We start from the raw sequence: 22612 nt of genomic DNA, 5'->3' as shown, positions 1-22612 counted from the left end.
ATATGGCGTGGCACTTATTTATGGCTGGTACTGTTTGGATATAGAATGGACAAGGCCAGTCGATTGTGGCCAGCCGCAGAAAATAAATAATATTTCGAAAAATATATAAATAATATTTCTAGTTTTCAAGTTTTGAAAAAGATGTCTTTCTGAAGTACCCTTTTATGTAATCCCTTAATATCCGTTTCCCTCACTGTTGCGGATTTAAAAATAAAAAATAGATATTCTCACACGAGTATGTTTGGAAAATAATGCAACCCCCTGGTAACCCTCTTTGGGAACTGGTCTCCAGAGAATCGAAATGAAAGCGAGACGAGAAAACCATTTTGGCCAAAGAATGCAACCCGCAGATTGCCACTACAACCCCACTCCACTCCACTCCACTCCGCAACTATTCCAGCCCCTCCCCCTAAACAGTGTCCGCCATTTTGAATGAGTGAGTACTATCGCACCATCACCCCAAAAAAAAAAAAAAAAATACAAAAATAAACGGGAAATGGGAGGGAAGAGAGTGAGGGCCACGGTTGCAGTTAGTTTTCAAGTGTGTTCCCATCCCCCTTTCCCATTTTGAAAAATGAAACCCCACCCCTGTGCGCCTCATAACAAGCATAAACCACCGTTGGGTGAGAGTTGGGGTGAGAGCCTGGAGTGAGAGTGGGGTGAGAGCCAGGAGTGAGAGTGGGATGAGAGAGTGCATGTGTATGTGTGTGAGAGTGTGTCTGGAGTATCTGTGTGAGTGCGGAAGGCCGCGCGTTTTTGGTTGGTGACGATCATCATCGCGATATCATCATCAGAAGCCTCATCATCGCCTTCCTGGCAGTGGCAGTGGCAGTGGCAGCGGCCCGGGATGAATAGAACGATATATCCTCTTCCCCCTTCCCCCTTGCCTTTCCGGCGGTGGTGAGTGCCGCCTTGCCGCGTGTCATCCGGCCTTGTGCCGCAACTCCCCGAGATAATACTTTCCTGATAATAAAATACAAAAAAAAAATGGAAGAAATCTAAAAGGGATTTTCTAATTCTATTTTTAATTTTAAAACAAAAAAATGTTACTCTTAGTAGGCCTTTGTTTAAAGGCCTACTAAGAGGCCTACTAAAAAACTCCCTTACAATTCCCAATTAGTTCAAGCCCCTTTCCAGGCTAGTAGACTTCAGAAATCCTCGAATAACCAACTCGAGTACTTCGGTACTAGTACGTAGGCCTAACCCGCCGAGTACTTAGGGGGGGGCAGTTGTTACCAGCCATCCAGGAGGACTGGCAGGACTCTTTTGGCCACTTTAATAAATTCCGCGACCGTGAAAGTGTTTCCGTTAACACTTTCGACCCGTTTAGAGCCGTTTTTGACAAAGGCGGCTGCAATATCGACGCATTTCAAAGGGAAAGTGACTAGATCTTAGAATAAGAGCTTTAACATTAGTTTAAAGTTTTAAGTTGTGATTAAAAAGTGTTAAAGGACTTCCCGGAAATGCCTCGATGTTGTAGAGGGGCTCAACGGTGCCCTATTTGTCACCTTTGGCAGCGTTTGTTGATGACGCAAAACAATTTTTTAAATAATAAATTTCACAAAAATATTAGATTTAAGAAAAAATATAAAAAATAAAATAAATAATATATGTATGTATATTATATAATACATATGTATATATAAAAAAAATATCTATCAATCAAAAAATGTAAAAAAAAACTTACCTTTTAAGACGAAAACTAAAAAAAACCTACCTTTCATTCCAATTGCTTCCATTGCTTCTTCTTTCCCATTCCATTCTTCCATTCATTTCCAATCTTCCATGATTATTATTCACAATCCTTCATCCTCCCATCATCCTTCCATGTTGTGGCATTAAGTCATAGGAGAGGGGGGAGGAGGACTACGCTCCTCCTTTGCTAACTGTACCTTTGCGTTTGAGACGCCTCGGTCCATGGCTGCTTGCCACACAAGTGACGTCACACGCGACATTAAGCAACCGCCGCGTATTTCACTCAATTTCATGAAACACATTTTAAAAACTTGTATTTCTAAAACACAGATGCAATAACACTATTTTAATTAAACATTTAAACTATTTTTAACACTTAAAACGGACTAAACGATTAAAAACGAATAAAAAGATACAGAGACGCTCGCGCTACAAAGATACTCGTTAAACTAAATCGCAAACGAAGAAGGATCAGCAAGGAGAGACAAAGTGGAGACTTTCGGGAGTGGGAGTGAGAGTGGGAGAGCAGGAGTGGGAGCATAGGAGTGGGAGCTTAGGAGTGGGAGCTTAGGAGTGGGAGCTTAGGAGTGGGAGAATAGGAGTGGGAGAGCAGGAGTGGGAGAGCAGGTGCTAAGCGAGGCCCCACACTCTCTCAAGGGGAGAGGAGCTGCACTTTAGGTGCTCTCCCGCAGATAACGGTACTTGTTAACCCCATGCAGGTGCTAGTTAGTAAAGGATTATTATTAAACCTATTAAGGCGCTTTTTTAAGAATATTATTAATATTTTTATTATTATTATAAGAAATAAAATGCTACATTTTTAAATTATTTATTTAAACATATATGTAAGTAATCCTATTAATTAAATAGCATCCTTAACCCCCTCCCACACCCTCATGTTTTTCACTCCTCCCAACTAAATCGCAAACCCCAGAAAAGGACCTGAGAATAACTAGAGGTTTTGTAAAAAGGGCGCGTTTACAAATATTTGTAAAGTTGCTCATCCTTTGGAAGCTGGAAGCGAGCAGGCGAGAGATGATACAACAATCAAAAAAAAAAACAAAAAACGAAACGAAATGGAAAAGGACATTAATTTTATTTTATTGAATCGTTATTTGGGCTGTCGCCGCTGTCGAGGACAACAACATAATTCTTAGTAGCATTTGGCGACAAAAGGATAACATTGCATTTGTTTCTGTTTCTCTTTCTGTTTCTGTTTCTGTTTTTTTTTTGCGCCCCGGCCAGGAACTGTCACAGCTCGCTGGAAAGGATCGCTAGATTTTTCATTCACCCGCTCACCCGGCAGAAGTTTTTCATTGATCCTGTTCGCCAGGACAATGGATGCGTTCGCATGGAAGGGCGAGTGTCCTTTTCATTTCCCAACATCGGCGGCAGAAGCACAGTTTTTCCAACACGATCAGCCCCCTTTTGTTTTGTTTTTCCTTTTTTTTTTTTTTCTCCTCTCTCTGTTGCAGACAAAGCGGAGACTTTGACATCAAATGTCTTCTTCTTCTTCGGTGTCCCTTCGATGTCCTTTTGTCGCCAAGTCAATAGATTTTCCCATTTACCGTTTATGGTTCACAGTTGCAGCATCTTCCGTGGCCGTGTCGCTTTATTTATTTATTTATTTATTTTACGACGTCATTGCCTCGAGGCCGATCGAGGCTGATGTTTTAATTTAAGGATGTGGATGGGGATGGGGGTGATCTAAAAGGACACAACAGGATCGCTGGGCGGGCATTAAAAAGGACATGTCAATATTATCATTCGGCCAAGTTGATGGAATGCCAATGGACTTTAATGGTTTTTTCTGGGGAATTTTATTTCTTTTAAGAACTTGCTTCAAATGCTCAGTTTTGGAAATGTCTTTAAAAATGTAAATAGATAATAAAGTGTATAATTTTTTATGGCAAATAAGGGAATGAAAAAGATTTAAGTTTTGGAGTTAATAAAATGACCTTAAAGTATAGATAGATAATGGAGGGTTTTATAAAACTGTTTATAAATTATAATTAAATAAATAAATGTGCATATACATATATTAAAAATACTCTTTATTATTTTTAGTTAGTTTTTAGTTAAAAATATAATTCTTAAACATTTTATTACAGCTTTTTTTAGGTGTATAAGGAATAATAATTAAATAAGTCAGTTAAGTATCGGGTATTATTTGTATCAGTCTTTTTACTGTAAAGAATTTATTAAAAATCATATTTATTATAAAACCTATAAGCTAATACCTGTGAATTTTTGAAAATAAATAGTTTTTAAACTTTTCCATAATAATCATAAGTATTTAGTTCCATTTTATAAAGGTATGTTAAGTACCGGGTATAATTTACTTCGTTTTTCATTCACAAGACAATTACTAGATTTATAAATCTAAAAGTCAAAAATATATTTAAATTAAAAAGAATAAAATGAAATATAAAATTTACTAAGCAACCACTTAAAAATGAAACATATTCTCCTTTATATTATATTTTATTTCAAATACCATTTAAATTTATGCATAAATCCCAACCTGAACTTATGGCTCCCTAGCCAAAAAAAAAAGGAAACAAGAAAATGGTCTAGAAAATTTATGGCATATTTTACAAGGCCAATTTAAAGTGGCAGGCATATGGACTTTGTTCTTCGGCCAAAAACGGGGAAAAAAATCAACATTACAAAGTAAAGTAAAGTGAAAGGAAAATCAGGAGTCTCCCTTCAAATGGCACTTGGCATCTGCTTCTGTTTTCCAATCGCTCTTTAAACGACTTCAAAGCGTATTAGATGGGCGGGCCAAATGGGCGATGGTGGGTGGTGGGTGGTATCTGGCATCAAAAAGTATCTATGTATCTGGGGGGCTGCAAAGTTTGCGAATTGAATCCGCCACACGACTTGCCACACGCGGCTCACCAAATTTCGCACAATTTTGCGTGCGACGCGGCCGTGTAATGATGCCATCTGCCCAAAAAAGGGGGTTGCTAACACACCCACTGTGTATGACATAGTGTGTGTGTGTGTGTGTGTGTGTGTGTGTGTGTGTTCAGTGGGGGCGGTTAAGTTTTTTGAAAGGGGATGGAGGCTTGAGCTGGGCGTCTGTGTGTCAAAGCACGTCATAGAAGAGCCAAAGGATGTGGGAGTTGCAGCTCATCGTCCTCGTCCTTGTAGTCCTTGTAGTCCTTGTCGTCGTCGTCGTCGTCGTCGCCTTTTTGCAATGAGGCCAATAAAGTCAACACTGGATAGAACACTGAGACAAAATAAGGGGGAAAATAATTTGTTAAAAATACTTACCATATTTTAAATTAAAAAGCAGATAACCTCTAGCTTTTTTTAAACTTATTTTAAAGAGAACAATTTAAATATTTTTATAATTTTTTTTTTACAAAATATTCTTCATTTTCCACCTAAAATTCGCAACCAGTTCAAGCCGTTTTTATGTGTTATAAGACAATAATTAAAGAGTTATTATTGTTTTTAAATATTTTGAATATTTTCCACGTAGGATTCTGGTACTAATTGGTCGCAAACATTTCCGATTAATTTTTTTTTCAGTGTAAAAACAACACACTCCTCCTGGGCAATTCAATTCAACTATTAAAGGATATCCATTGTGTGCGTGATTTTTGATTATCGTGTGGACGGGAAAGAAAAGGCAGAAAGTCACGTCATGGACTCGGCTCCTGGCCCTCCTTCAGGCCTGATTTTTTCCCGGTTTTTTTTTTTTTTTGGTGGCTTAATCAAAAGGGGGGGCTCTTACAACAAGAGAATGTGGTGGCATCATCAAGCCCAATTGCTCGGAAAAATGGCAGAAGAGAGAAGGCCAAGTTGGAAAGCCGAGGCGCATAAAACATATTACGCAGATTGTATTGATTTCTGATTATTCCGTCGCGCTGCCGTTTGACGCTTAGATTTATGGCCAAAAAAAAGCGAAATAAAGAAACCCCCTGGATCTGTGGGGGGTATTATTATTTTTCTTTTTACTACAACAGGGGGCACGAACCTTGTATCGAAACAATTGATTTTGGGGGGATGTGGTTGCGGCTGCATGTTTATTTGGATACTTGTAAGTAGCTACTAAGCTGACGCATCTCAGAGTCGTCTGGGAGGGGCGGATTTCAATTGGGGATTTTGGTGGAGTTATAGGAATAAGGATATACGTGGTGTCCTTGGATCCGGGGTGGAGGTTGGGGCTCAAAAGGACGCTTTAAAGTGTGAAAGCAAGACATTTTAAAGTTTGACTCTTTTTCAGGATGATAAACTTAAAAAGTTAAATAATATAATAATCAGAAAATTGGCATTTTTAAGGTGGAGGTCATTGGCAAACAAAATTTAAAAAATATATAATATCAGCTTGGTAGATTCGTGGTGTGAGGTAGTGATCGAGATTCATTGCTCAGTGGGTTAACATATTAAAATAAATATTAAAATTATTAAATAAGAAAATAAGAGGTTCCTAAGCAGCTGGTTTATGTCACCTTAAGAGGACCCATAGATAAATAGATAAATAAAAATACAAAAAAAGAAATAAATAATTATTTTTGAGCTAGCCTGTGAGCTGTTTGCCTCACAGGCTGAAACTGATTTTGTTTCGGGCCTTCATCTGACAGGAAAACTTGGAAGCTTTGAAATATGGCCTAGAGATGCAATTTAATCGATAAAAAGTAAGTGTATTTTAATCAAATTAGTTAGAGATAAATTTATAGGTGTATTTAGAGCTTAGTTCATCGACTACACCATCGATAAGATTTACCAAAATAAAAATAATGGAGGAGGTTTCTATTCTATTCTATTCTATAGCCATTCAATTAATAATTGTCTCTCTAAAGTCCAGTTCAATTGAAATATAAGCTTTCAGACCTCATAATTAGAGCTGCAACTCAATCGATAACATTGTCTATCTGAAAACGATTAATTAAAAAAAATCAAATAAAAAAGAAATGATTTGTAATGTCCTTCTGGTACATCCTTCCTATTAAGATGAACTCCTAGTTGTAAGTACATTCTGAAACTTAATTTTAAAGACTTGCTGGCGTTGGCCCCTTGTTTTAATTTTATCGATTTTTTGTTTATTTGTTTTTTAGGCAATTTGTTGTTTAATTATTTTCAATGTTTTCGATTTGCTATTTTGTTACTCGTTGGTTTTCCTCGTTTTTCCCCCATTTTCATGTTGTTGGTGTTTTGTTTTATACGGCGGTCATAAAAACTCGTAGCCGTAAAAATGTTTCCAATAAAAATTCTGTTTCAGTTCAGTTCGGTTCGGTTCTGTTCTGTTCGCCTTGGATGATGGCCCAGCGAATTGGATCTCTACTTTTGGGGTATATATATGGGGGATATGGGGGATATATAGGGGGCTATAGCTATGATTGTGTACTTGTATAGCTGGTTGGCGCCTTGCTCTTTTCGGGCATGACCAGAAAACCAAATAATTTCTGTTTGTTTGCTGGCATTTGATTTTTTTCCTTTTGTTTTCCACATTTTTAACACTGGACTTTGTTTATGGCCAAAGCGGTTTTTATGGCCAGCCATTTAAGCTGGTGGGCGGTTAGTCGGGTGGGGTTGGGGGCAGTGGAGCGTGGGGCAAGGAGGCGTGGCAAAAATTCTCACGCTACCATTGCATAAACAAAAAGTGCAAGCAGGCCAATTTCAAAAAAGAAAATACACAAAAAAAAATAGGGAAACTAATTTGAAATAAAATATAAATGGTTAGAGAATTTTTTAAATATTTTTAATAAGTAAGTTTTTAGTCAGAAATATTTTTAAAGCTGTTGGAAAACTACAAAATACAAACCCAATATATTAAAAAATAATAAACTCTTTTTAAAAATTATCAGTATAATTTTAAAAATTGTCCAAATCATTTTCTAATATTATTATAATGCAAAGTTGACAATTTTTTCTTTCAGTACTTAGACAAAATACACAAAGTAGCTTCTGCAGTTTTTTCCTCCCATTTTGTAAAAGTTGCAGATTGGAGTTTGGATGTTTATTATGAGAAAGTGGCGCCAATGGTTAATGATTTTTAATGATTGTTTACACGAAGCTTAGGGCTCTATTTCCACTCCTTTTGGATATCTTCCCATTTTCAGTTTCGAATCGGAGTGATTCTGCAGCTGCCGGGGAAGATTTATGGGCATTTAAACAAATTTGATGAGATTCTCCCTAGATGCTGGCGTAACTCTTTCTAAAAGATCCCATAAATCTTGCCCAGATGTACGAGTATCCGAGTATCTGAGTATCTTTAGCATCGGCCATGTATCTGTATCTATAGACAGGGCCTGACTTTGGTAGTTTTGTCAAAGCTACTTAAGTGGATATTCCTCAAGCAATTTTTCACCAACGGAAAATATTTTGTCTCCCCCATTTTATACTTTGGCATCTCACGTATGTATATTTATTTTTATTCAAGTTCCTCCTCCTCCTCCGGCTCCAGAAGATATGTTAAAGGGGGGAAAGCCTCAGGTTTTCCTTGATTTTTCCCTCAGTTTTTCACTTGATTTTTCCCCTCCATTTATTCATTGCCGCCTGATTGAAATTCGCGGATAACCCGAAATGGATTTCTCCTTCCCACAATTGCTTTTTGGTGGCAATTTTCGGCAAACCACTTTCCAAAGGAAACAGATTCAATGGTAATAGCGATAAGATACTTTTTAACATTTAAAAAAAATTATATAAAATATATTCTTACTTGAGAATAATTTTTAAAAAAGCATTGCCAATTTATTTGCAAAATGTATGGCCAACAAAGTGGGATTAGTTTGGGCCAATTTATCCAAATCCAAATCCAAATCGAAATCCAGGACAACGGAGGCACTCTCCCGCCCTCCCTCAAGGAGCACAAAGAGTCCTGCCAGGATACCAGAGGAGGGTTGCAAAAAGGGCAGGACCAAATGGGGGCAATTGAATCCGAGGCGCGAAATTGCGAAATTAAATTTGCAGTTATTGCCCAACCATTGAAAATTGGTTAGCGCCGCCTGTCTATCCTTGTATCTTTGTATCTTTGTATCTGTATCTGTAGGCCTGCATCTCCTTTGGGTAATTGCCGCGAAGTGAGACATCCTCGAACAAAAAAAGGATGAGAACGAAACGGAACTAAAATCTTAACTGCAGTTGAAGCAGAAGCAGCAGCAGATGTATCTGTATCTGTATCTGTATCCGTATCTGGAATGAACTGCAGCTCCTCTGGCATCTTTATGGCATCTTATAAATGGTTTCAGCTTTCAAACTGCATTTGCATCTAAATGGCAGCCGTTTTGGGTTAACCTAGGCAACAAGAGTAGAAAAAGTGGCGACTTTAAAGGAAGAATAAATATTCCAAGGGGCTCCAAAGGAGGGGAGTTTGGATTTTAAGATAGAGATAGTATTTTAGAAGCATATGCTAGAGTTTGAGTAGAAAAGGTTGTGAATTTTAAGATAGAGCTTGTTTATCTTTGAGTGTTTAAGATAGAAGTAGTACCGGGTATGGATTTCGAGGATAGAAGTAGTACTAGGGCATAAATATGTTATAGTACCGGGTATAAATATAGTATTGAATATGAAAATAGTACTGGGTATGAATATAGTACTGGTGATCTTTAGGATATCTGCCATAAATATAGTAAGAATTAATAAAGTACCCAAGTATCGGGTATTTATATTCAACTCTACATAGAAAACAATCCATCTATCAATACAAAAATATATAAAAATCTATAAAGCATAAGATCTGGGATCCATAAGCTGTACAATTTCATAAAACGTTCAAAGGATATCCCCTTCTCACAAGTCCTGTGATAATAATTTCAACATCCGCTGCCATCCTCCGGTGCACTTCTCCGTAATCGACAGGCAGAAATAATTATGCGTGTGCATTCCGTGGCCACACCGAAATGAGCTGCGATTTATGAATGCCAGGACGCAGGATACAGCAGGATACAGAAGTCCAGGCCAGGCCAGGCCAGGCCAGGAAGTCCAGGAGCCGAAAAAGGCAGGAGTGCATTGCTGGAAAACATTCCAGCTTGTCGTGGGCCCCAAAAAAGGATATCCCCAACATACATACACATATTTCGAGCGGAAGGGAGGAGACTGGCAGACATTATAATTATTAATAAATGCAGCAATGTGCAGTACATGGGCCAGAAAGGATTTCACGAGGACGGGAGGATGGAAAAAGGACGACCAGCGACAACAACTATTTATGGCATTTTGCAGGCGAGCACGAAAAGTGCGAAACTGGAATTAATATGTGGCACCCAAATGATGAAGCTGCCACTGCCACTGCCACTGCCACTGCCCCCATCCTGCCACTTTAAAATTTATGTTATGAAATTGATTTTATTAAATAAAGTCCTTTGGCTGCAGCAGGCAGTGCATTAAAATCGACGCCTTAATTGAGAAGCGCCAAATAATCAAGGAAATTGGTTGTGCCAGTGTGTGTGTGTGTGTGTGTGTGTTGCAGTCTGGTTATAGGAGAGTGTCTGAGGGGGTTAAGGGATGCTTTAACCCATGACTACATGTAGTAGCCCCCCTAGTAGCCCCTCCTACAGCCAAAGGCAATCTGGGCCTTTTGTTCATGCAGCTCCTTCGGCATTTCGTTGGCAATTTCGGTCCCCAAACTGTTTGTCTACACTGCTCAAAAAAATCTAAAAAAATAACACAATAAAATATCATATAATTTATACAATAAACATAAAAAATAAAGTATTATTCAGCGACTTAGACTTATTTAAAATTAAGAAAGTAAACCTTTTAGTAAAATTTCTATTTCTTCTTTTGTTTATAAAGTTTAAAATAGTATTGACCATTATTTAAACTTAATTATCTTTAAAAAAAATCATAAAAACTATATATTTTTCTCCTCTAAATCTAAAAAAAGTAAATATTTTCTTTCAGTGCCGATTAGAACCTCGGAAATGGGGCGTTCGGTTGGGTTTTCGAGCAGATTTCGAGGGCACTTTTGGTGCACTTTGTTGCACTTTTCAACTGCACACATTGACACGGCCAGAAAAGGAAAGAGACAGCGATTTAGTGGGGATAGAGACAGGTATAGATGGGGGACAGGGTCAGGAGGGATTGGTTAGGGAATGAACTGCATTTTGTGGGCTTGCACTTGTGGCCAAATGTTGGCCAAAATGGCTTGGCTCGGCTCAGAACATGGCCACGACATGTTGATTGAGGCGTTCTCCCAAAAAAAAAAAAGAAAGCCTGGAAATCACAGGAAATCAGGGGGGAGGTGGAGCTGGCATAGTCTTTTGTTTGAAAAACCAAAAGTTTGGCCAGGAAATCATGCCGAAATTGGTAACAAATGGGCTTTAAAGGGTCTTGGGCTTTGGCTTGGAGCTTAAGGGCTTTTAGTTGGATTTTTATCAGGGGTTTAGTTGTTTTTTAATTAAAATAAATATCCCTAAAATACATCCTTTAAAAGTTATTCAAAACAGTATTCAAAAATATTATGCTAAAAAAAAATAAACAACCTATTTTCTATAAAATTTCTTAAACTCTAGACTAAACCCCTTTTTTTGTAAAAGTCCTAAAATTTTCCACTTCCCTGGCAATGAAATAAATTTAATTAGAGCATAGGCACTTCGATGAGTTTTTCCCAAAGCCATTCACCGATTTTCCGGACCCCTTTGAACCTTAGACCACACCTCCCCCGCTCTAGTCCATGGCTTTTGTGATTTTCCGATTGAGATTTTCACATGGAGTCGGTGGCCCAATTTTGGTAACTCGTCTTGGCCAACTCGTCTCGGTGGAGGGGCTGTGAAGACACCGCAGTAATTTGTACAAATTTGTTAGGGCTCATAAAAAAAAGAAGAGGGAAGAAAAGGGCCCGAGTCTTCGAACTCCGATCTCCGGTTCTCGAGGGACTCAGAAACAACACATGGCGCATATTGACGCTGAGAACCCCCAAGAAAACAAAAAAAAAGAAGAAATTAATTGAAAAATTAAACGAAACTCACACGATGAGCATCTCATCATCATCAAAAAAAAAAAAAAAATGAATGTTTTTTGGACAGCAGCAGGTTGAGACATCAAAATGGGAAAGGGAAAATATTAATATTAATATTTTTTTTCCGAGTTGACTTATGCGACAGTTTTATGGACAGTCGGCATCTTTTTAGAAAGAGTCAGTCACAAAGGGGTTAAGGTTAATTGCTCCTTTATCTTTACCCCGGCGGCATCTTAACCCGCTAAGAAAAAAAAAAAAACGCTTAACTCTAAACTCGAAAGTCAAGACACAAAATTCATATTGTTTTTACATTTTTTTTTCGACTTCGATTCCGCGTAGTCCTCGATGCCAAAAAAATAAAATACAAAACTAGAACCAACAAAAAATTAACCAGAAAAATCAATTGTTATTAACCCATTCGCTGACCGAGTCATAAACACAAAAATCTCACACGCATTTTTTTAACCCTTCGTCGAAAATCGAAACCGTATCCAGTTCTCGTTCCACATTTACTCGATTTTCTGTTTTTTTTTTTTTTTTCAAATTTATGTCCTCTTTTTATGGTTTTATTGCTTTACGATCTAGCTAAAAAAAAGGATAACAGCAGGATAACAACTGAAGCAGGGCAGTGGAAAACTGAGATTTGCATCAAAAATGCCAAAATGGCATAGAGATTTCCTTAAAAAAGGACTAGAATTATGCCTGTGTGATGCGAGAGTTTCTAGAAAATCATAAAAAATATCTATATAGTCTAAAAAAATAAGTTTAATAGGATTAAAGATTCTATTTCACTTTAAATTAGTTTTTAAAGAATATAAATGTGATTTGTATTTATTTTCAATAAAAAGAAGTGTAGAGTTCGTTTCTTGCCATTTTAATTGCAAATCTTAAAAAATAAAAATAAAAAAAAAATTAAATATATAACTTAGAAAGATTAACCCTTAAATCCCTAACACTGAAACCTTTTTTTAAATAAAAAACTCCCATGTCATATAGCCATAAATATTTATTGGCTTCGGCCTGAGGTCCTTTGCCTTCGTTTTTTGTCCCTCCCTACCTTCCTCCCATCCTTTTTTTAACCCCTTTTCGCTCTACAAATACAATTTGCAATTGTTAGCGTGGGCACAAAAGGGGTTAGGCCTGGGCCATTCGTACCTAAGCTACCAGGAATCGCGTTTTACGGCTATTTCGCCGATTTGCAATCCTTTTTTTAAAAGGACATCCTTGCTCCTTACTTAGAACTTGACCCGATCTATTTAGGTTTGTAGGTTTCTAGTGCAGTTCACTTCTGCGTTTTGCTGTTTTTTGTCTTCTATTATTATATTTTTTACTTTTTCGCGGAAGTCGAACCTTTTAACCTTTTTCTCTAAGTAATTTTTAATGCAGCGGGAATTTTTTTTCGTTTTTTTCGAAAACGACTTCTGGCGTATTTTTTGTGGATTTGTTGACTGCGTTTTGACTTTGCATTTGTTGGGTTTGACTTTATGGCCAGGTCAAGGTTTAATCTTGTATTTCTAGGGTTAACTCAAGGGGTTTGAAGAAAACAATGAAAAAAATCTGGTTTTTAGAAGGTTTTTGAGGGAAGAGGGAGGTGGTTTTTATTAAAAAATATTATAAGATGGACTTAATATTTATTTCTAAATTTTATTAAATTAGTTTATGGTAAAAAAATTGTATACTTTTTATTTTCAATGGATTCTTAAACCTTTTTGAAGCCATTTCAAATTAAACAATCTCTAGATCTAAAATACTAATTAAAATATCTTTTTTTTGTAAAGACATTTAATTGTATCTTTTTTTTTGGGTGCATGTGTTCCTTTTGCAATATCCTTGTTGTGCAATTTGCTTTCATCAGCCGTCTATCTTACTGTAAAAAAAAATATAAAGAAAATCAAAAACAGTAGCCGAGAAGGGAGCCGGGGAGGGAGAAAAAGATACATATTTGCACATCTTAGGCTCGCATCATTTAACTTTTGAGCAAAAACGAGCAGAGTGGATTACACACATGAAAGGGCATTCGGTTCAGATGCAGATACAAAGATACAGATACAAGGATACAGAAGGATACAGAAGGGATCTGGAGGGGTAACAAGGAGTAATCGAAACCCGTCAAAATGGCAAACACAACAATGCGTCTTAAAAAAGAAATACAAAACACACACATGCCGAAGGGACGAGGAAGGTCCTAAGCACATTACACGATCGCAATCTTAGGGATACACACATGTGCATCCGCATCCGAGGGATACGCATCCGTAAGATACGCATGTGTGCGAGTCTGTGTCCCGATCAGCTGCTGACAGATTATTATTAGCGTAACATTAACGTCAAATTACGCATCTATTTTGCGCACTTTATCTTCACAAAAAAATAAAGCGGTCCAACATCAAAACGAAGGATTACTCCCCTCGGGGATTACTGGACCATGTGGGTGTGTCTTTTAATTTTCCAGTTTTTTTCGGTTGTTTCGGCATTGTTTCCATTCCACCTTCGATGGTCAGTGCAACATCCCGAAAGGAATGCGGGCAGGTGGAGGAGGTGGTGGCTATCTCACAGATACCCAACACAAGGTACTCCGAAACGTATGTGAAAAATAAGCATATTCAGGTGTACGGGATGATTTTTAATTACAAGATGTTAAATCACAAGATAAACAAGGAACACAATTGAAATTTACATTTTTTGAGGCATGCATTTCAGGGAAAATTATTCGGAACGTAAAAAACAAGGATATCTATAAGGAAGCCTCTTGAAATTATTTTCAAGAATTAAATAGATACATCTTGGCCAATTCCCATCCGATTCTCAAATGGAATACCTGAAAAGATTTCTGGATCAATTCTCCATCGATCTGCATCAAAACCTGATCACGAAATATTTTTTCAATTTTTCATCAAAATTTTCTGGGAATTGAGACCCCTTCAGACCCCTTGGAATTGGAAACATGTCCTTAGGAAGCACATTATGGCCCAAAGGGAAGCTCATATCTTGGCCAATTCCCACCCGATTCCTAAGCGGAATACCTTAATCGATTTGTGGGTTAATTCTCCATCGATCTGCATCAAAACCTGATCACGAAATATTTTTTCAATTTTTTATCAACATTTTCTGGGCAGACCCCTTGGAATTGGGAACATGTCCTTAGGAAGCACAATATGACCCAAAGGGAAGCTCATATCTTGGCCAATTCCCACCCGATTCTCAAGCGGAATATCTTAATCGATTTGTGGGTTAATTCTCCATCGATCTGCATCAAAACCTGATCACGAAATATTTTTTCAATTTTTCATCAAAATTTTCTGGGCAGACCCCTTGGAAATGCGGAGAAGTCCTTAAGAGGCACAATATGGCCCAAAGGGAAGCTCATATCTTGGCCAATTTCTACCCGATTCCTAAGCGGAATACCTTAATCGATTTGTGGATCGATTCTCCATCGATCTGCATCAAAACCTGATTACGAAATATTTTTTCAATTTTTAATCAAAATTTTCTGGGCAGACCCCTTGGAAATGAGGAGAAGTCCTTAGAGGCACAATATGGCCCAAAGGGAAGATCATATCTTGGCCAATTCCCACCCGATTCCTAAGCGGAATATCTCAATCGATTTGTGGGTTAATTCTCCATCGATCTGCATCAAAACCTGATTACGAAATATTTTTTCAATTTTTCATCCAAATTTTCTGGGCAGACCCCTTGGAATTGGGAACATGTCCTTAGGAAGCACAATATGGCCCAAATTGAAGCTCATATCTTGGCCAATTTCTACCCGATTCCTAAGCGGAATATCTCAATCGATTTGTGGGTTAATTCTCCATCGATCTGCATCAAAACCTGATTACGAAATATTTTTTCAATTTTTCATCAAAATTTTCTGGGCAGACCCCTTGGAAATGAGGAGAAGTCCTTAAGAGGCACAATATGGCCCAAAGGGAAGCTCATATCTTGGCCAATTCCCACCCGATTCTCAAGCGATATGCCTCAAAAGATTGGTGAATTAATTTTATATAAGTCTGTATCAAAGTTCTCTTCGATACCCCCTCCCGAGACGCGGACTTAATCGCCTAGAAAGTCCCAACACCTGACGCAACTCCCACAAGTGGAAACTACTTCTCGAATGGAAATTTGGCGGGTGGTGTGTGGTGGGTGGTGGGCGGTGGGCGGAGGTCAGAGGTTGAGGGGGCGTAGATGCGTGACAATAATTAAAAGATTTCCAATGCAAACAACGCAAATGGAATGAAAACAAAGTCGCAGGCCGAAAACTAAATAGCGTAAGGAGATTTTCCACCCTGCAGTACCGCTCCACTCCCCCCCACGGCCCGCCACACCTTAACCCACTGTCGCCCAGCGACTTGAAATGCGCACACAAATGTTTGTCTATTTGTTTGCTTGTTTGTTTGTTTGTTTGTTGATTGAGACGGCTTTGATTTGTGCTGAGCTCATTTTGTTGGCGTGGCGTTGGCGGGGGCGGGGGAGGGGTTAAGGCGATCTAGACATGGGCTAAGAGGGGGTGTGGCAGGAGGCGTATTGTTGCGACAAGTGCGCTGGTGTTTGCAGAGCCGTTGTGTGCATAAGCGACAGCGATTATTGACACACCGCCACGGCTACAGTAGGCACTCGATAAATGAATAATTCTTAAATAATTATATAATTAAAAACACTTAATATACATGATAAAAGTTTCAAATAACCATTAAAAAATAATATAATAAAATTCTATGTTCATGTTAGCCAGTCTCCACTGTGGCTACGAAATGCAAATCGAACTGCAAACGGCTAAGCGCCCCAAAAAGTCTCCAAATCTCCCTTTTCGTGAAAAACCCTTCCAATTCGGTCGTGCGTGAAATTTAATCAAAGAAAGTCTTAACCCCACGATGCCCCTTTAACGCCACACCACCCACCCATTCACTTAATGTGGCCAACCAGACAAAAAAAACAACAACAACAAAAAAAGCAACCGGAAATGTTGCACATTTGTAACTAAGAAGAAGAAGAAGAAGAAAAGTGCAAATTTCTGTCAATTGCCGTAAATGGAGTTTCCGCTCTCACTCCCGGCAACAATTTGTTGAACAAAGTGTCTTTTGGCCAAAAAGGAAATAAAAAGGCATAGATACAGTGAACAAAAAAATTGTATTTATTTTTAATTTTTATACTTTATTATATTTCCTCCAATCCTCTCTTGAAAGCTTAAAGATTCATGATTCATGATTTTCATGTTATCATAGTTTTTTATTTAATATAATAACTGCCCCCCCCCCCCCCCCCCCCCCCAATTTCTTTCAGTGCTTAACTTTTGCGCCCAGCCCTGGCAACAAAAAAATTAAACCAGGGCGAAAACATAAAAAAGGTAAGAACAATCAACAACAACAACAAGTGACCATTGTCTTCCACCGGCAAAGTTATCGTGGCGCTCTCTCTCTCTCTCTCTCTCTTGGAGCGCTCTCCGTTTGTTTTTATCGAGAGCTTCGCGGTCGCTGTCACGTGGAGCGCAGACAGCGCAGCGACAGCGCTGCCTTTATTGTGTTTGTTTTTGGCAGAGCATTTTGCTTTTATTTGCGGTGCTTTGGCATCCTTTGTCATCCACAGTGGGCCTCATAACTTGAAATTGCTTAAAAATATTATTTATGGCACACCACTGTCCAAGCTTTGTTCTCAAGGTCAAACTCAAAAACATAAGCTATTTAGAATAAAAAATTACAGTGGGACATTATTACAGTGGGACAAAAAGATTAAGGTTATTATTAAAAATATTTGTCATAAACTAATGTACTTGTATGAACAACAGTATTTGGCCCACTGTAAATCATGGAAACCGTGTGCTGCTGGAATTTCGATGAAAATTTAGAATTCAAAGCTCGTCCGGCGATCTTTTAGAATATTTTCGTATTGGATTGGCTTTGTAAAGATATAGAGTACAAGTATTGGCAATTATGTATTATTTTTTTGTATTTATAAAAACAAAATCTAAATATTTTATATATTTTTTAAGCCTATGTTAAATTAAATGAAGCTTTCGCATTCGGCCCACTGTAAAGCATCGACGTCTGCCTTCAGAACCGTTGACATTTCAGATTCTTTGGCGCTCTCTCGCGAGATCTCGCTCTCTCTCTCTCTCCCGCTGTGTCGCTCTCTTTGGGACACCCCCAATGTAGTTGTTGTGGTTTTTGGTTTTTTTCTGTCGCGCCTCCCGCAAACTTGCGATATGGGGGCGGCGTGGCTGCCTTGGTGGGGCCGGCTCCCGTCAGCGTCGCGTCAGTTGAGTTGGAAGCGTCAACTTGTGGAGCTAGCGTGTCTTTTATTTATTATTTATTATTCGCGGTTTTTAAGTTTGAAGTTTGGCCAAAAAACACTCGGCAAAAATAAAAACACAAATTGCGCTCTCTATTTGCTCCCAATTAAGCGCTCCGGTCTCTTAAGCTCTCTCTCGCGGCAGCTCTTCCTCTTCCTGTTAGAAGCAGCTCTCTTTGTCGTCTCATTCTACGCGTTCGGCGTGGCTGTTCTGCCTCTGCTTCTTCTTGCTCTTCTTCTTTGTTGTTGACGTCGCGTTGTTTTGTGCATTTAATTCTTAATTTTATTATATTTTTGCGGTTCATAGATATTTCAGTTAGTTGTTTCAAAAGACATGTGATATAATTTGTTAAGTATTTTATTTATAAAACGCGACTAGCGGGTGAGAAGTGCGAAAAGGAAGGCTGTCAGGCAGGCAGGGAAAACGACAACAAGCACCGTGGAGGAGCACAGTGGAAAAAACAACCAAGCAACAAGTTGAAAAAATAACAACAACAATAAGTCTGAACAGCAACAACAGCCAGGAATTTGAAGAAAAAAAAATGGAATAAAATATAGTGATAATTAATAATTAGAATTTTTTAATTAAAAAACTTGAAAACAAAACAAAAACAAAAGCATTTAATCCAAAAAAACGAAAAACAAAGAAAAAAATAAATATTTTAATAAATAAATAGCAAAAAATAATTATCAGTGCATTTGAAATAAAAATAGTGGCAAAACAGTAGAGCTTGCCACAGAAAACAGCGAAAACGGGGCTGATAAACGAAACAAGCAAAGAGGGGAGGCACTTGCAAACGCACAAAAGCAAAAGCACAAAAGCAAAACCAAAACGTCAGAAAAAAGAAAGAGCGAGAGCGAGTGCAAAGTAAAACCAAAGCAGCGACGCCAGCAGTGGCTTCAAATAAAAGCAGCACAGGAGCAGAAGCAGAGGCCTAAGGCAGAAGCACTCTCTCTATTTTTTTATTTTTCTCATATTGGCTTTATTATGGCCTACTCCACAAACATTCTGTTGGCGATCGTGACGATTCTAACGGGAATTTTCATCTGGTCCCGTCGCACCTACGTCTACTGGCAGCGACGTCGCGTCAAATTCGTCCAGCCGACGCACATTCTCGGCAACCTGTCGCGCGTCCTGCGCCTGGAGGAGTCGTTTGCGCTGCAACTTCGCCGCTTCTACTTCGATGAACGGTTCCGGAACGAGCCGGTGGTGGGGATCTACCTGTTCCATCAGCCGGCCCTCCTCATCCGCGACCTCAACCTGGCCCGGACGGTGCTCATCGAGGACTTTGTTAGCTTCTCGAATCGGTTCGCCAAGTGCGATGCGAGGAGCGATAAAATGGGCGCCCTCAACCTCTTCCTCGCCAAGCAGCCCGAGTGGCGCGAGATTCGCACGCGACTCGATCCCGCGTTCGCGGGCGCCAAGCTCAAGCAGATGTTCTCTCTGATGGAGGAGGTGAGTCATGCGCCAAAGGGGGTGGGTGATGGGTGATGGGGGGGGCGAGGGCGAGGGCAGAGAGCCAAAACCATATCAGACTTTCAGCCACGCCACTTAACGGAATACACTGAGAAACACAAAAGGGTAGCTTTTATTTATTATTTATTATTTATTATTTATTATTTATTATTTATTATTTATTATTTATTATTTATTATTTATTATTTATTATTTATTATTTATTATTTATTATTTATTATTTATTATTTATTATTTATTATTTATTATTTATTATTTATCATTTATTACTTTTTTCTCAGTGTAGAGTGGGTGCAAGTGGGTGTTGTCTGATAACCGCAGGTCTCATCAAACTACTCGTGTTTTAATTTCCAGCTTATCAAAGTTCAACATTCTTGCGGCCTTTTTTGTGTTTCTTCGAAAAGTCACTTTATCAAAACCACAAAAGTATCGGATGTTCTCAGGAACTGCCAACAGAATCACAGCGATTGCTGACTAATTGGCTTAAAACGGGCCAGATGGCTTGTAGGCCAGTGTACTCTATAGAGTTCTATGCAAATGGCCTTGAATTTTAAGATATCATATTCAGATACTCAGATACAACCGAAGAATAGATACAAGATCATGACTAGGCAGTTTTTAAATGTAAATGTCAGTGACTAGGCAAAATTTGTTTAGTTTATATGCTAAATAGATGGAACCATGACTAAGTTTAGTCATTATTATTAATAATTACATATTGTTAATATTAATATTAAATGGCTTTACGATAAAACGGTTTATGGTTTTTGTGTTTTTTTAATGGGAGAAGTATGAGGTGACTTGAAAATGGGTTAATAATATTTTATAATAGTACTAGTTCTAATAATACTAGTCCATTTTACCACTACTTTTATTATTAATTAATATTAATATTATAACTACGATTAATATACTACTAATAATTACTATAGTAGTATAACTTATATTAATATTTTAAGTAAAAGACTTTAAATAAGGCTATTTCTGTTTAGAAGTTGTAATTTTTAATTTTGACAGTAAAAAAAAGTATCATCTTTATAGACTCTATATTATGTACTATACTCCTATTATTCCTTGTTTTTTAGACATTATTTTTCGATTTTTTACAACTTTTTAGAGTTATAATATCCCTCCATAGATCATATAATATAGATCACCACCCATAACCCTACTATATCCCATAAAGGATCCTCAAAAAAGATCACATTCCACCTAATTTTTAAAACAAACCCCCAAAAACTACAATCTCCAAGCATCTGAAACTCAAAACTGATTTATATTTCCATTTTCGATTATTTTCTATGGGCTTCTGGCCATTATTCGCGACCCAAATCGGCAGATCGGCTGTGACCTGGAGTGGTATCTGAAGCGCCTGACGCGCGACCTCCGCCGTGGCGACGCGGAGCGAGGAGCCGTCGTGAGCATCAAGGATGTGTGCGATCTGTACAACACGGACATGATCGCCAGCATAGCTTTCGGATTAAGATCATACAGCTTGAGGAATACGCAGTCGGAGATCGGATCGCATTGTCAGGACCTGTTCAAGCCGAATGTTTGGCGGATAATCGACTTGTTTGTGATCTTCTACCTGCCAAAATTTGTGCCGCTATTGCGGCCGAAACTTTTTACGGAGCCGCACTCGGAGTTCCTGCGACGGGTCATCCAGCTGGTGATCGAGGAGCGGGAGAGGGGCGGCGATCTGCGCAACGATCTCATCGAACTGCTATTAACCCTCAAGAAGGAGGCGGACCTGCAGCAGGATAAGTCCCATTTCACGCACCATCGCGACTTCCTAGCCGCCCAGGCGGCGTCCTTTGAAGTGGCCGGCATTGAGACCTGTTCCTCCAGCATGTCCTTCGCCCTCTACGAGCTCGCCCGCCACCCCCTCATGCAGTCCCGCCTCCGTCGGGAGATATGCACCGCATTTGGAGAGTCGCCCGGGGGAAAGCTCACCTACGAAGCCATTACCGGGATGGAGTTCCTGGACATGGTGGTGAAGGAGACACTGCGGAAGTATCCCATCGTACCGCTGCTGGAGCGGGAGTGCACGCCGATCAACAAGAAGCGCTTCTACTCGCTGCGGCCCCACGCCGAGTGCTATGCCCGGAGGGGCATGCCGGCCTTCATATCCGTTCTGGCCATCCACCATGATCCCAAGGTGGGTGTACACTATATGATATTGTATCTTTAAGATGTATCATTTTGTATCTTACAGTACTGGCCGGATCCGGAGCGCTTCGATCCGGAACGCTTCGCCCCGGAAAGCAGGTCCCAGCACACGCCCATGTCGTACCTCCCATTTGGAGCTGGGCCGCACAACTGCATCGGGATGGGGCTGGGCCTGCTCCAGATAAAGCTCGGACTCACCTACTTCCTCCACCAGCACCGGGTCGAGCTGTGCGAGGAGACCTGCGACCAGATCCGCTTCGACGCCAAGTTCGCGCTGCTGGCCAGCGAGCAACGCATTTACCTCAAGGTCGACTGTTTATAGCCCCTCCCCCCCCCTGGAGAAGGGAGGGCGTAGGGTGGGGGTGGACCTTAACTTGTACATATATACGAGAATCAGAAGCAGCAGCAGCAGCATTATTTTATGATGAACACACCTCCCTCCGCCTCATCATCGAAATTGTAAATACTTCGTTTTAATTTTTTTTTTTTTCTGTGTATAGTTCGGCCTGCCTCAAATAAACTTTGCTATGTTCTTTTTTTTTACCTCAAGACTCATCGGCTTGGCATTATTGACAGGGCGGGGGGTGTGCGACTGAGGGGCGTTACTGATAAGCGCTATCAGTCCCCCCGGACGGCTGGCCAGGCCTTTGCCCGGTGGCCTGATCACTGCGGCTCGACGGCTCCGGGCGGGGGGCTACGTCATCTGGGCTGTCCAATAAACAAAGTTCAGCTTTCAGATTGTCTGGGGTGTGACGGGATTAGAGTGGACCAGAACAAGGTCTCGAAAAAATCATAAATATATATATATAAATCAAAATATATATATTTTTATAAATTTTTTCTATTTAAAAATTAAGTCTAAAATAACACCCCCACTTAAAGATAGTTTAGGAAATCCAATCAATCCGATAAAAAAACAAAAACAAAAAAACTACAAAGTTCAAGTTCAAATCTCACGCGATCTTTTCACGAAAACCGGTTTTAAAAATAGTTAATTAGAAAAGTGTTGATAAAAATTAACATTCATTTTTTAGAAGACTTTCAAAACAGAGAATCCGAAAAGCTCAGCACTC

At 39.2% G+C, this 22612-nt stretch overlaps 1 protein-coding gene across 3 annotated transcripts; it reads left to right on the top strand.

Moving 5' to 3' along the window:
• The first annotated feature begins 17801 nt into the window (after nt 1-17801).
• LOC6498769 (probable cytochrome P450 6v1) lies at nt 17802-22088 on the top strand. Of its 3 annotated transcripts, none has more exons than XM_044717236.1 (4): nt 17802-18052; nt 18201-19349; nt 20710-21528; nt 21586-22088. In XM_044717236.1, the coding sequence occupies exons 2-4, from the start codon at nt 18882-18884 to the stop codon at nt 21859-21861; spliced, it is 1563 nt and encodes a 520-aa protein (XP_044573171.1). In that variant the 5' UTR covers nt 17802-18052; nt 18201-18881; the 3' UTR covers nt 21862-22088. The 3 variants fall into 3 exon arrangements, with proteins under 3 accessions (XP_044573171.1, XP_001967242.1, XP_044573172.1); XM_044717237.1 differs by having other exon boundaries at nt 17838-17856; XM_001967206.4 differs by having other exon boundaries at nt 17802-19349.
• The last annotated feature ends 524 nt before the right edge of the window (nt 22089-22612 follow it).

This window comes from Drosophila ananassae, chromosome XR, assembly GCF_017639315.1.
Source record: "Drosophila ananassae strain 14024-0371.13 chromosome XR, ASM1763931v2, whole genome shotgun sequence".
Lineage (NCBI taxonomy): Eukaryota > Metazoa > Arthropoda > Insecta > Diptera > Drosophilidae > Drosophila > Drosophila ananassae.
The sequence above is the reverse complement of the archived record's forward strand: the minus strand, read 5'-3'. Positions and strand labels throughout refer to the sequence as shown.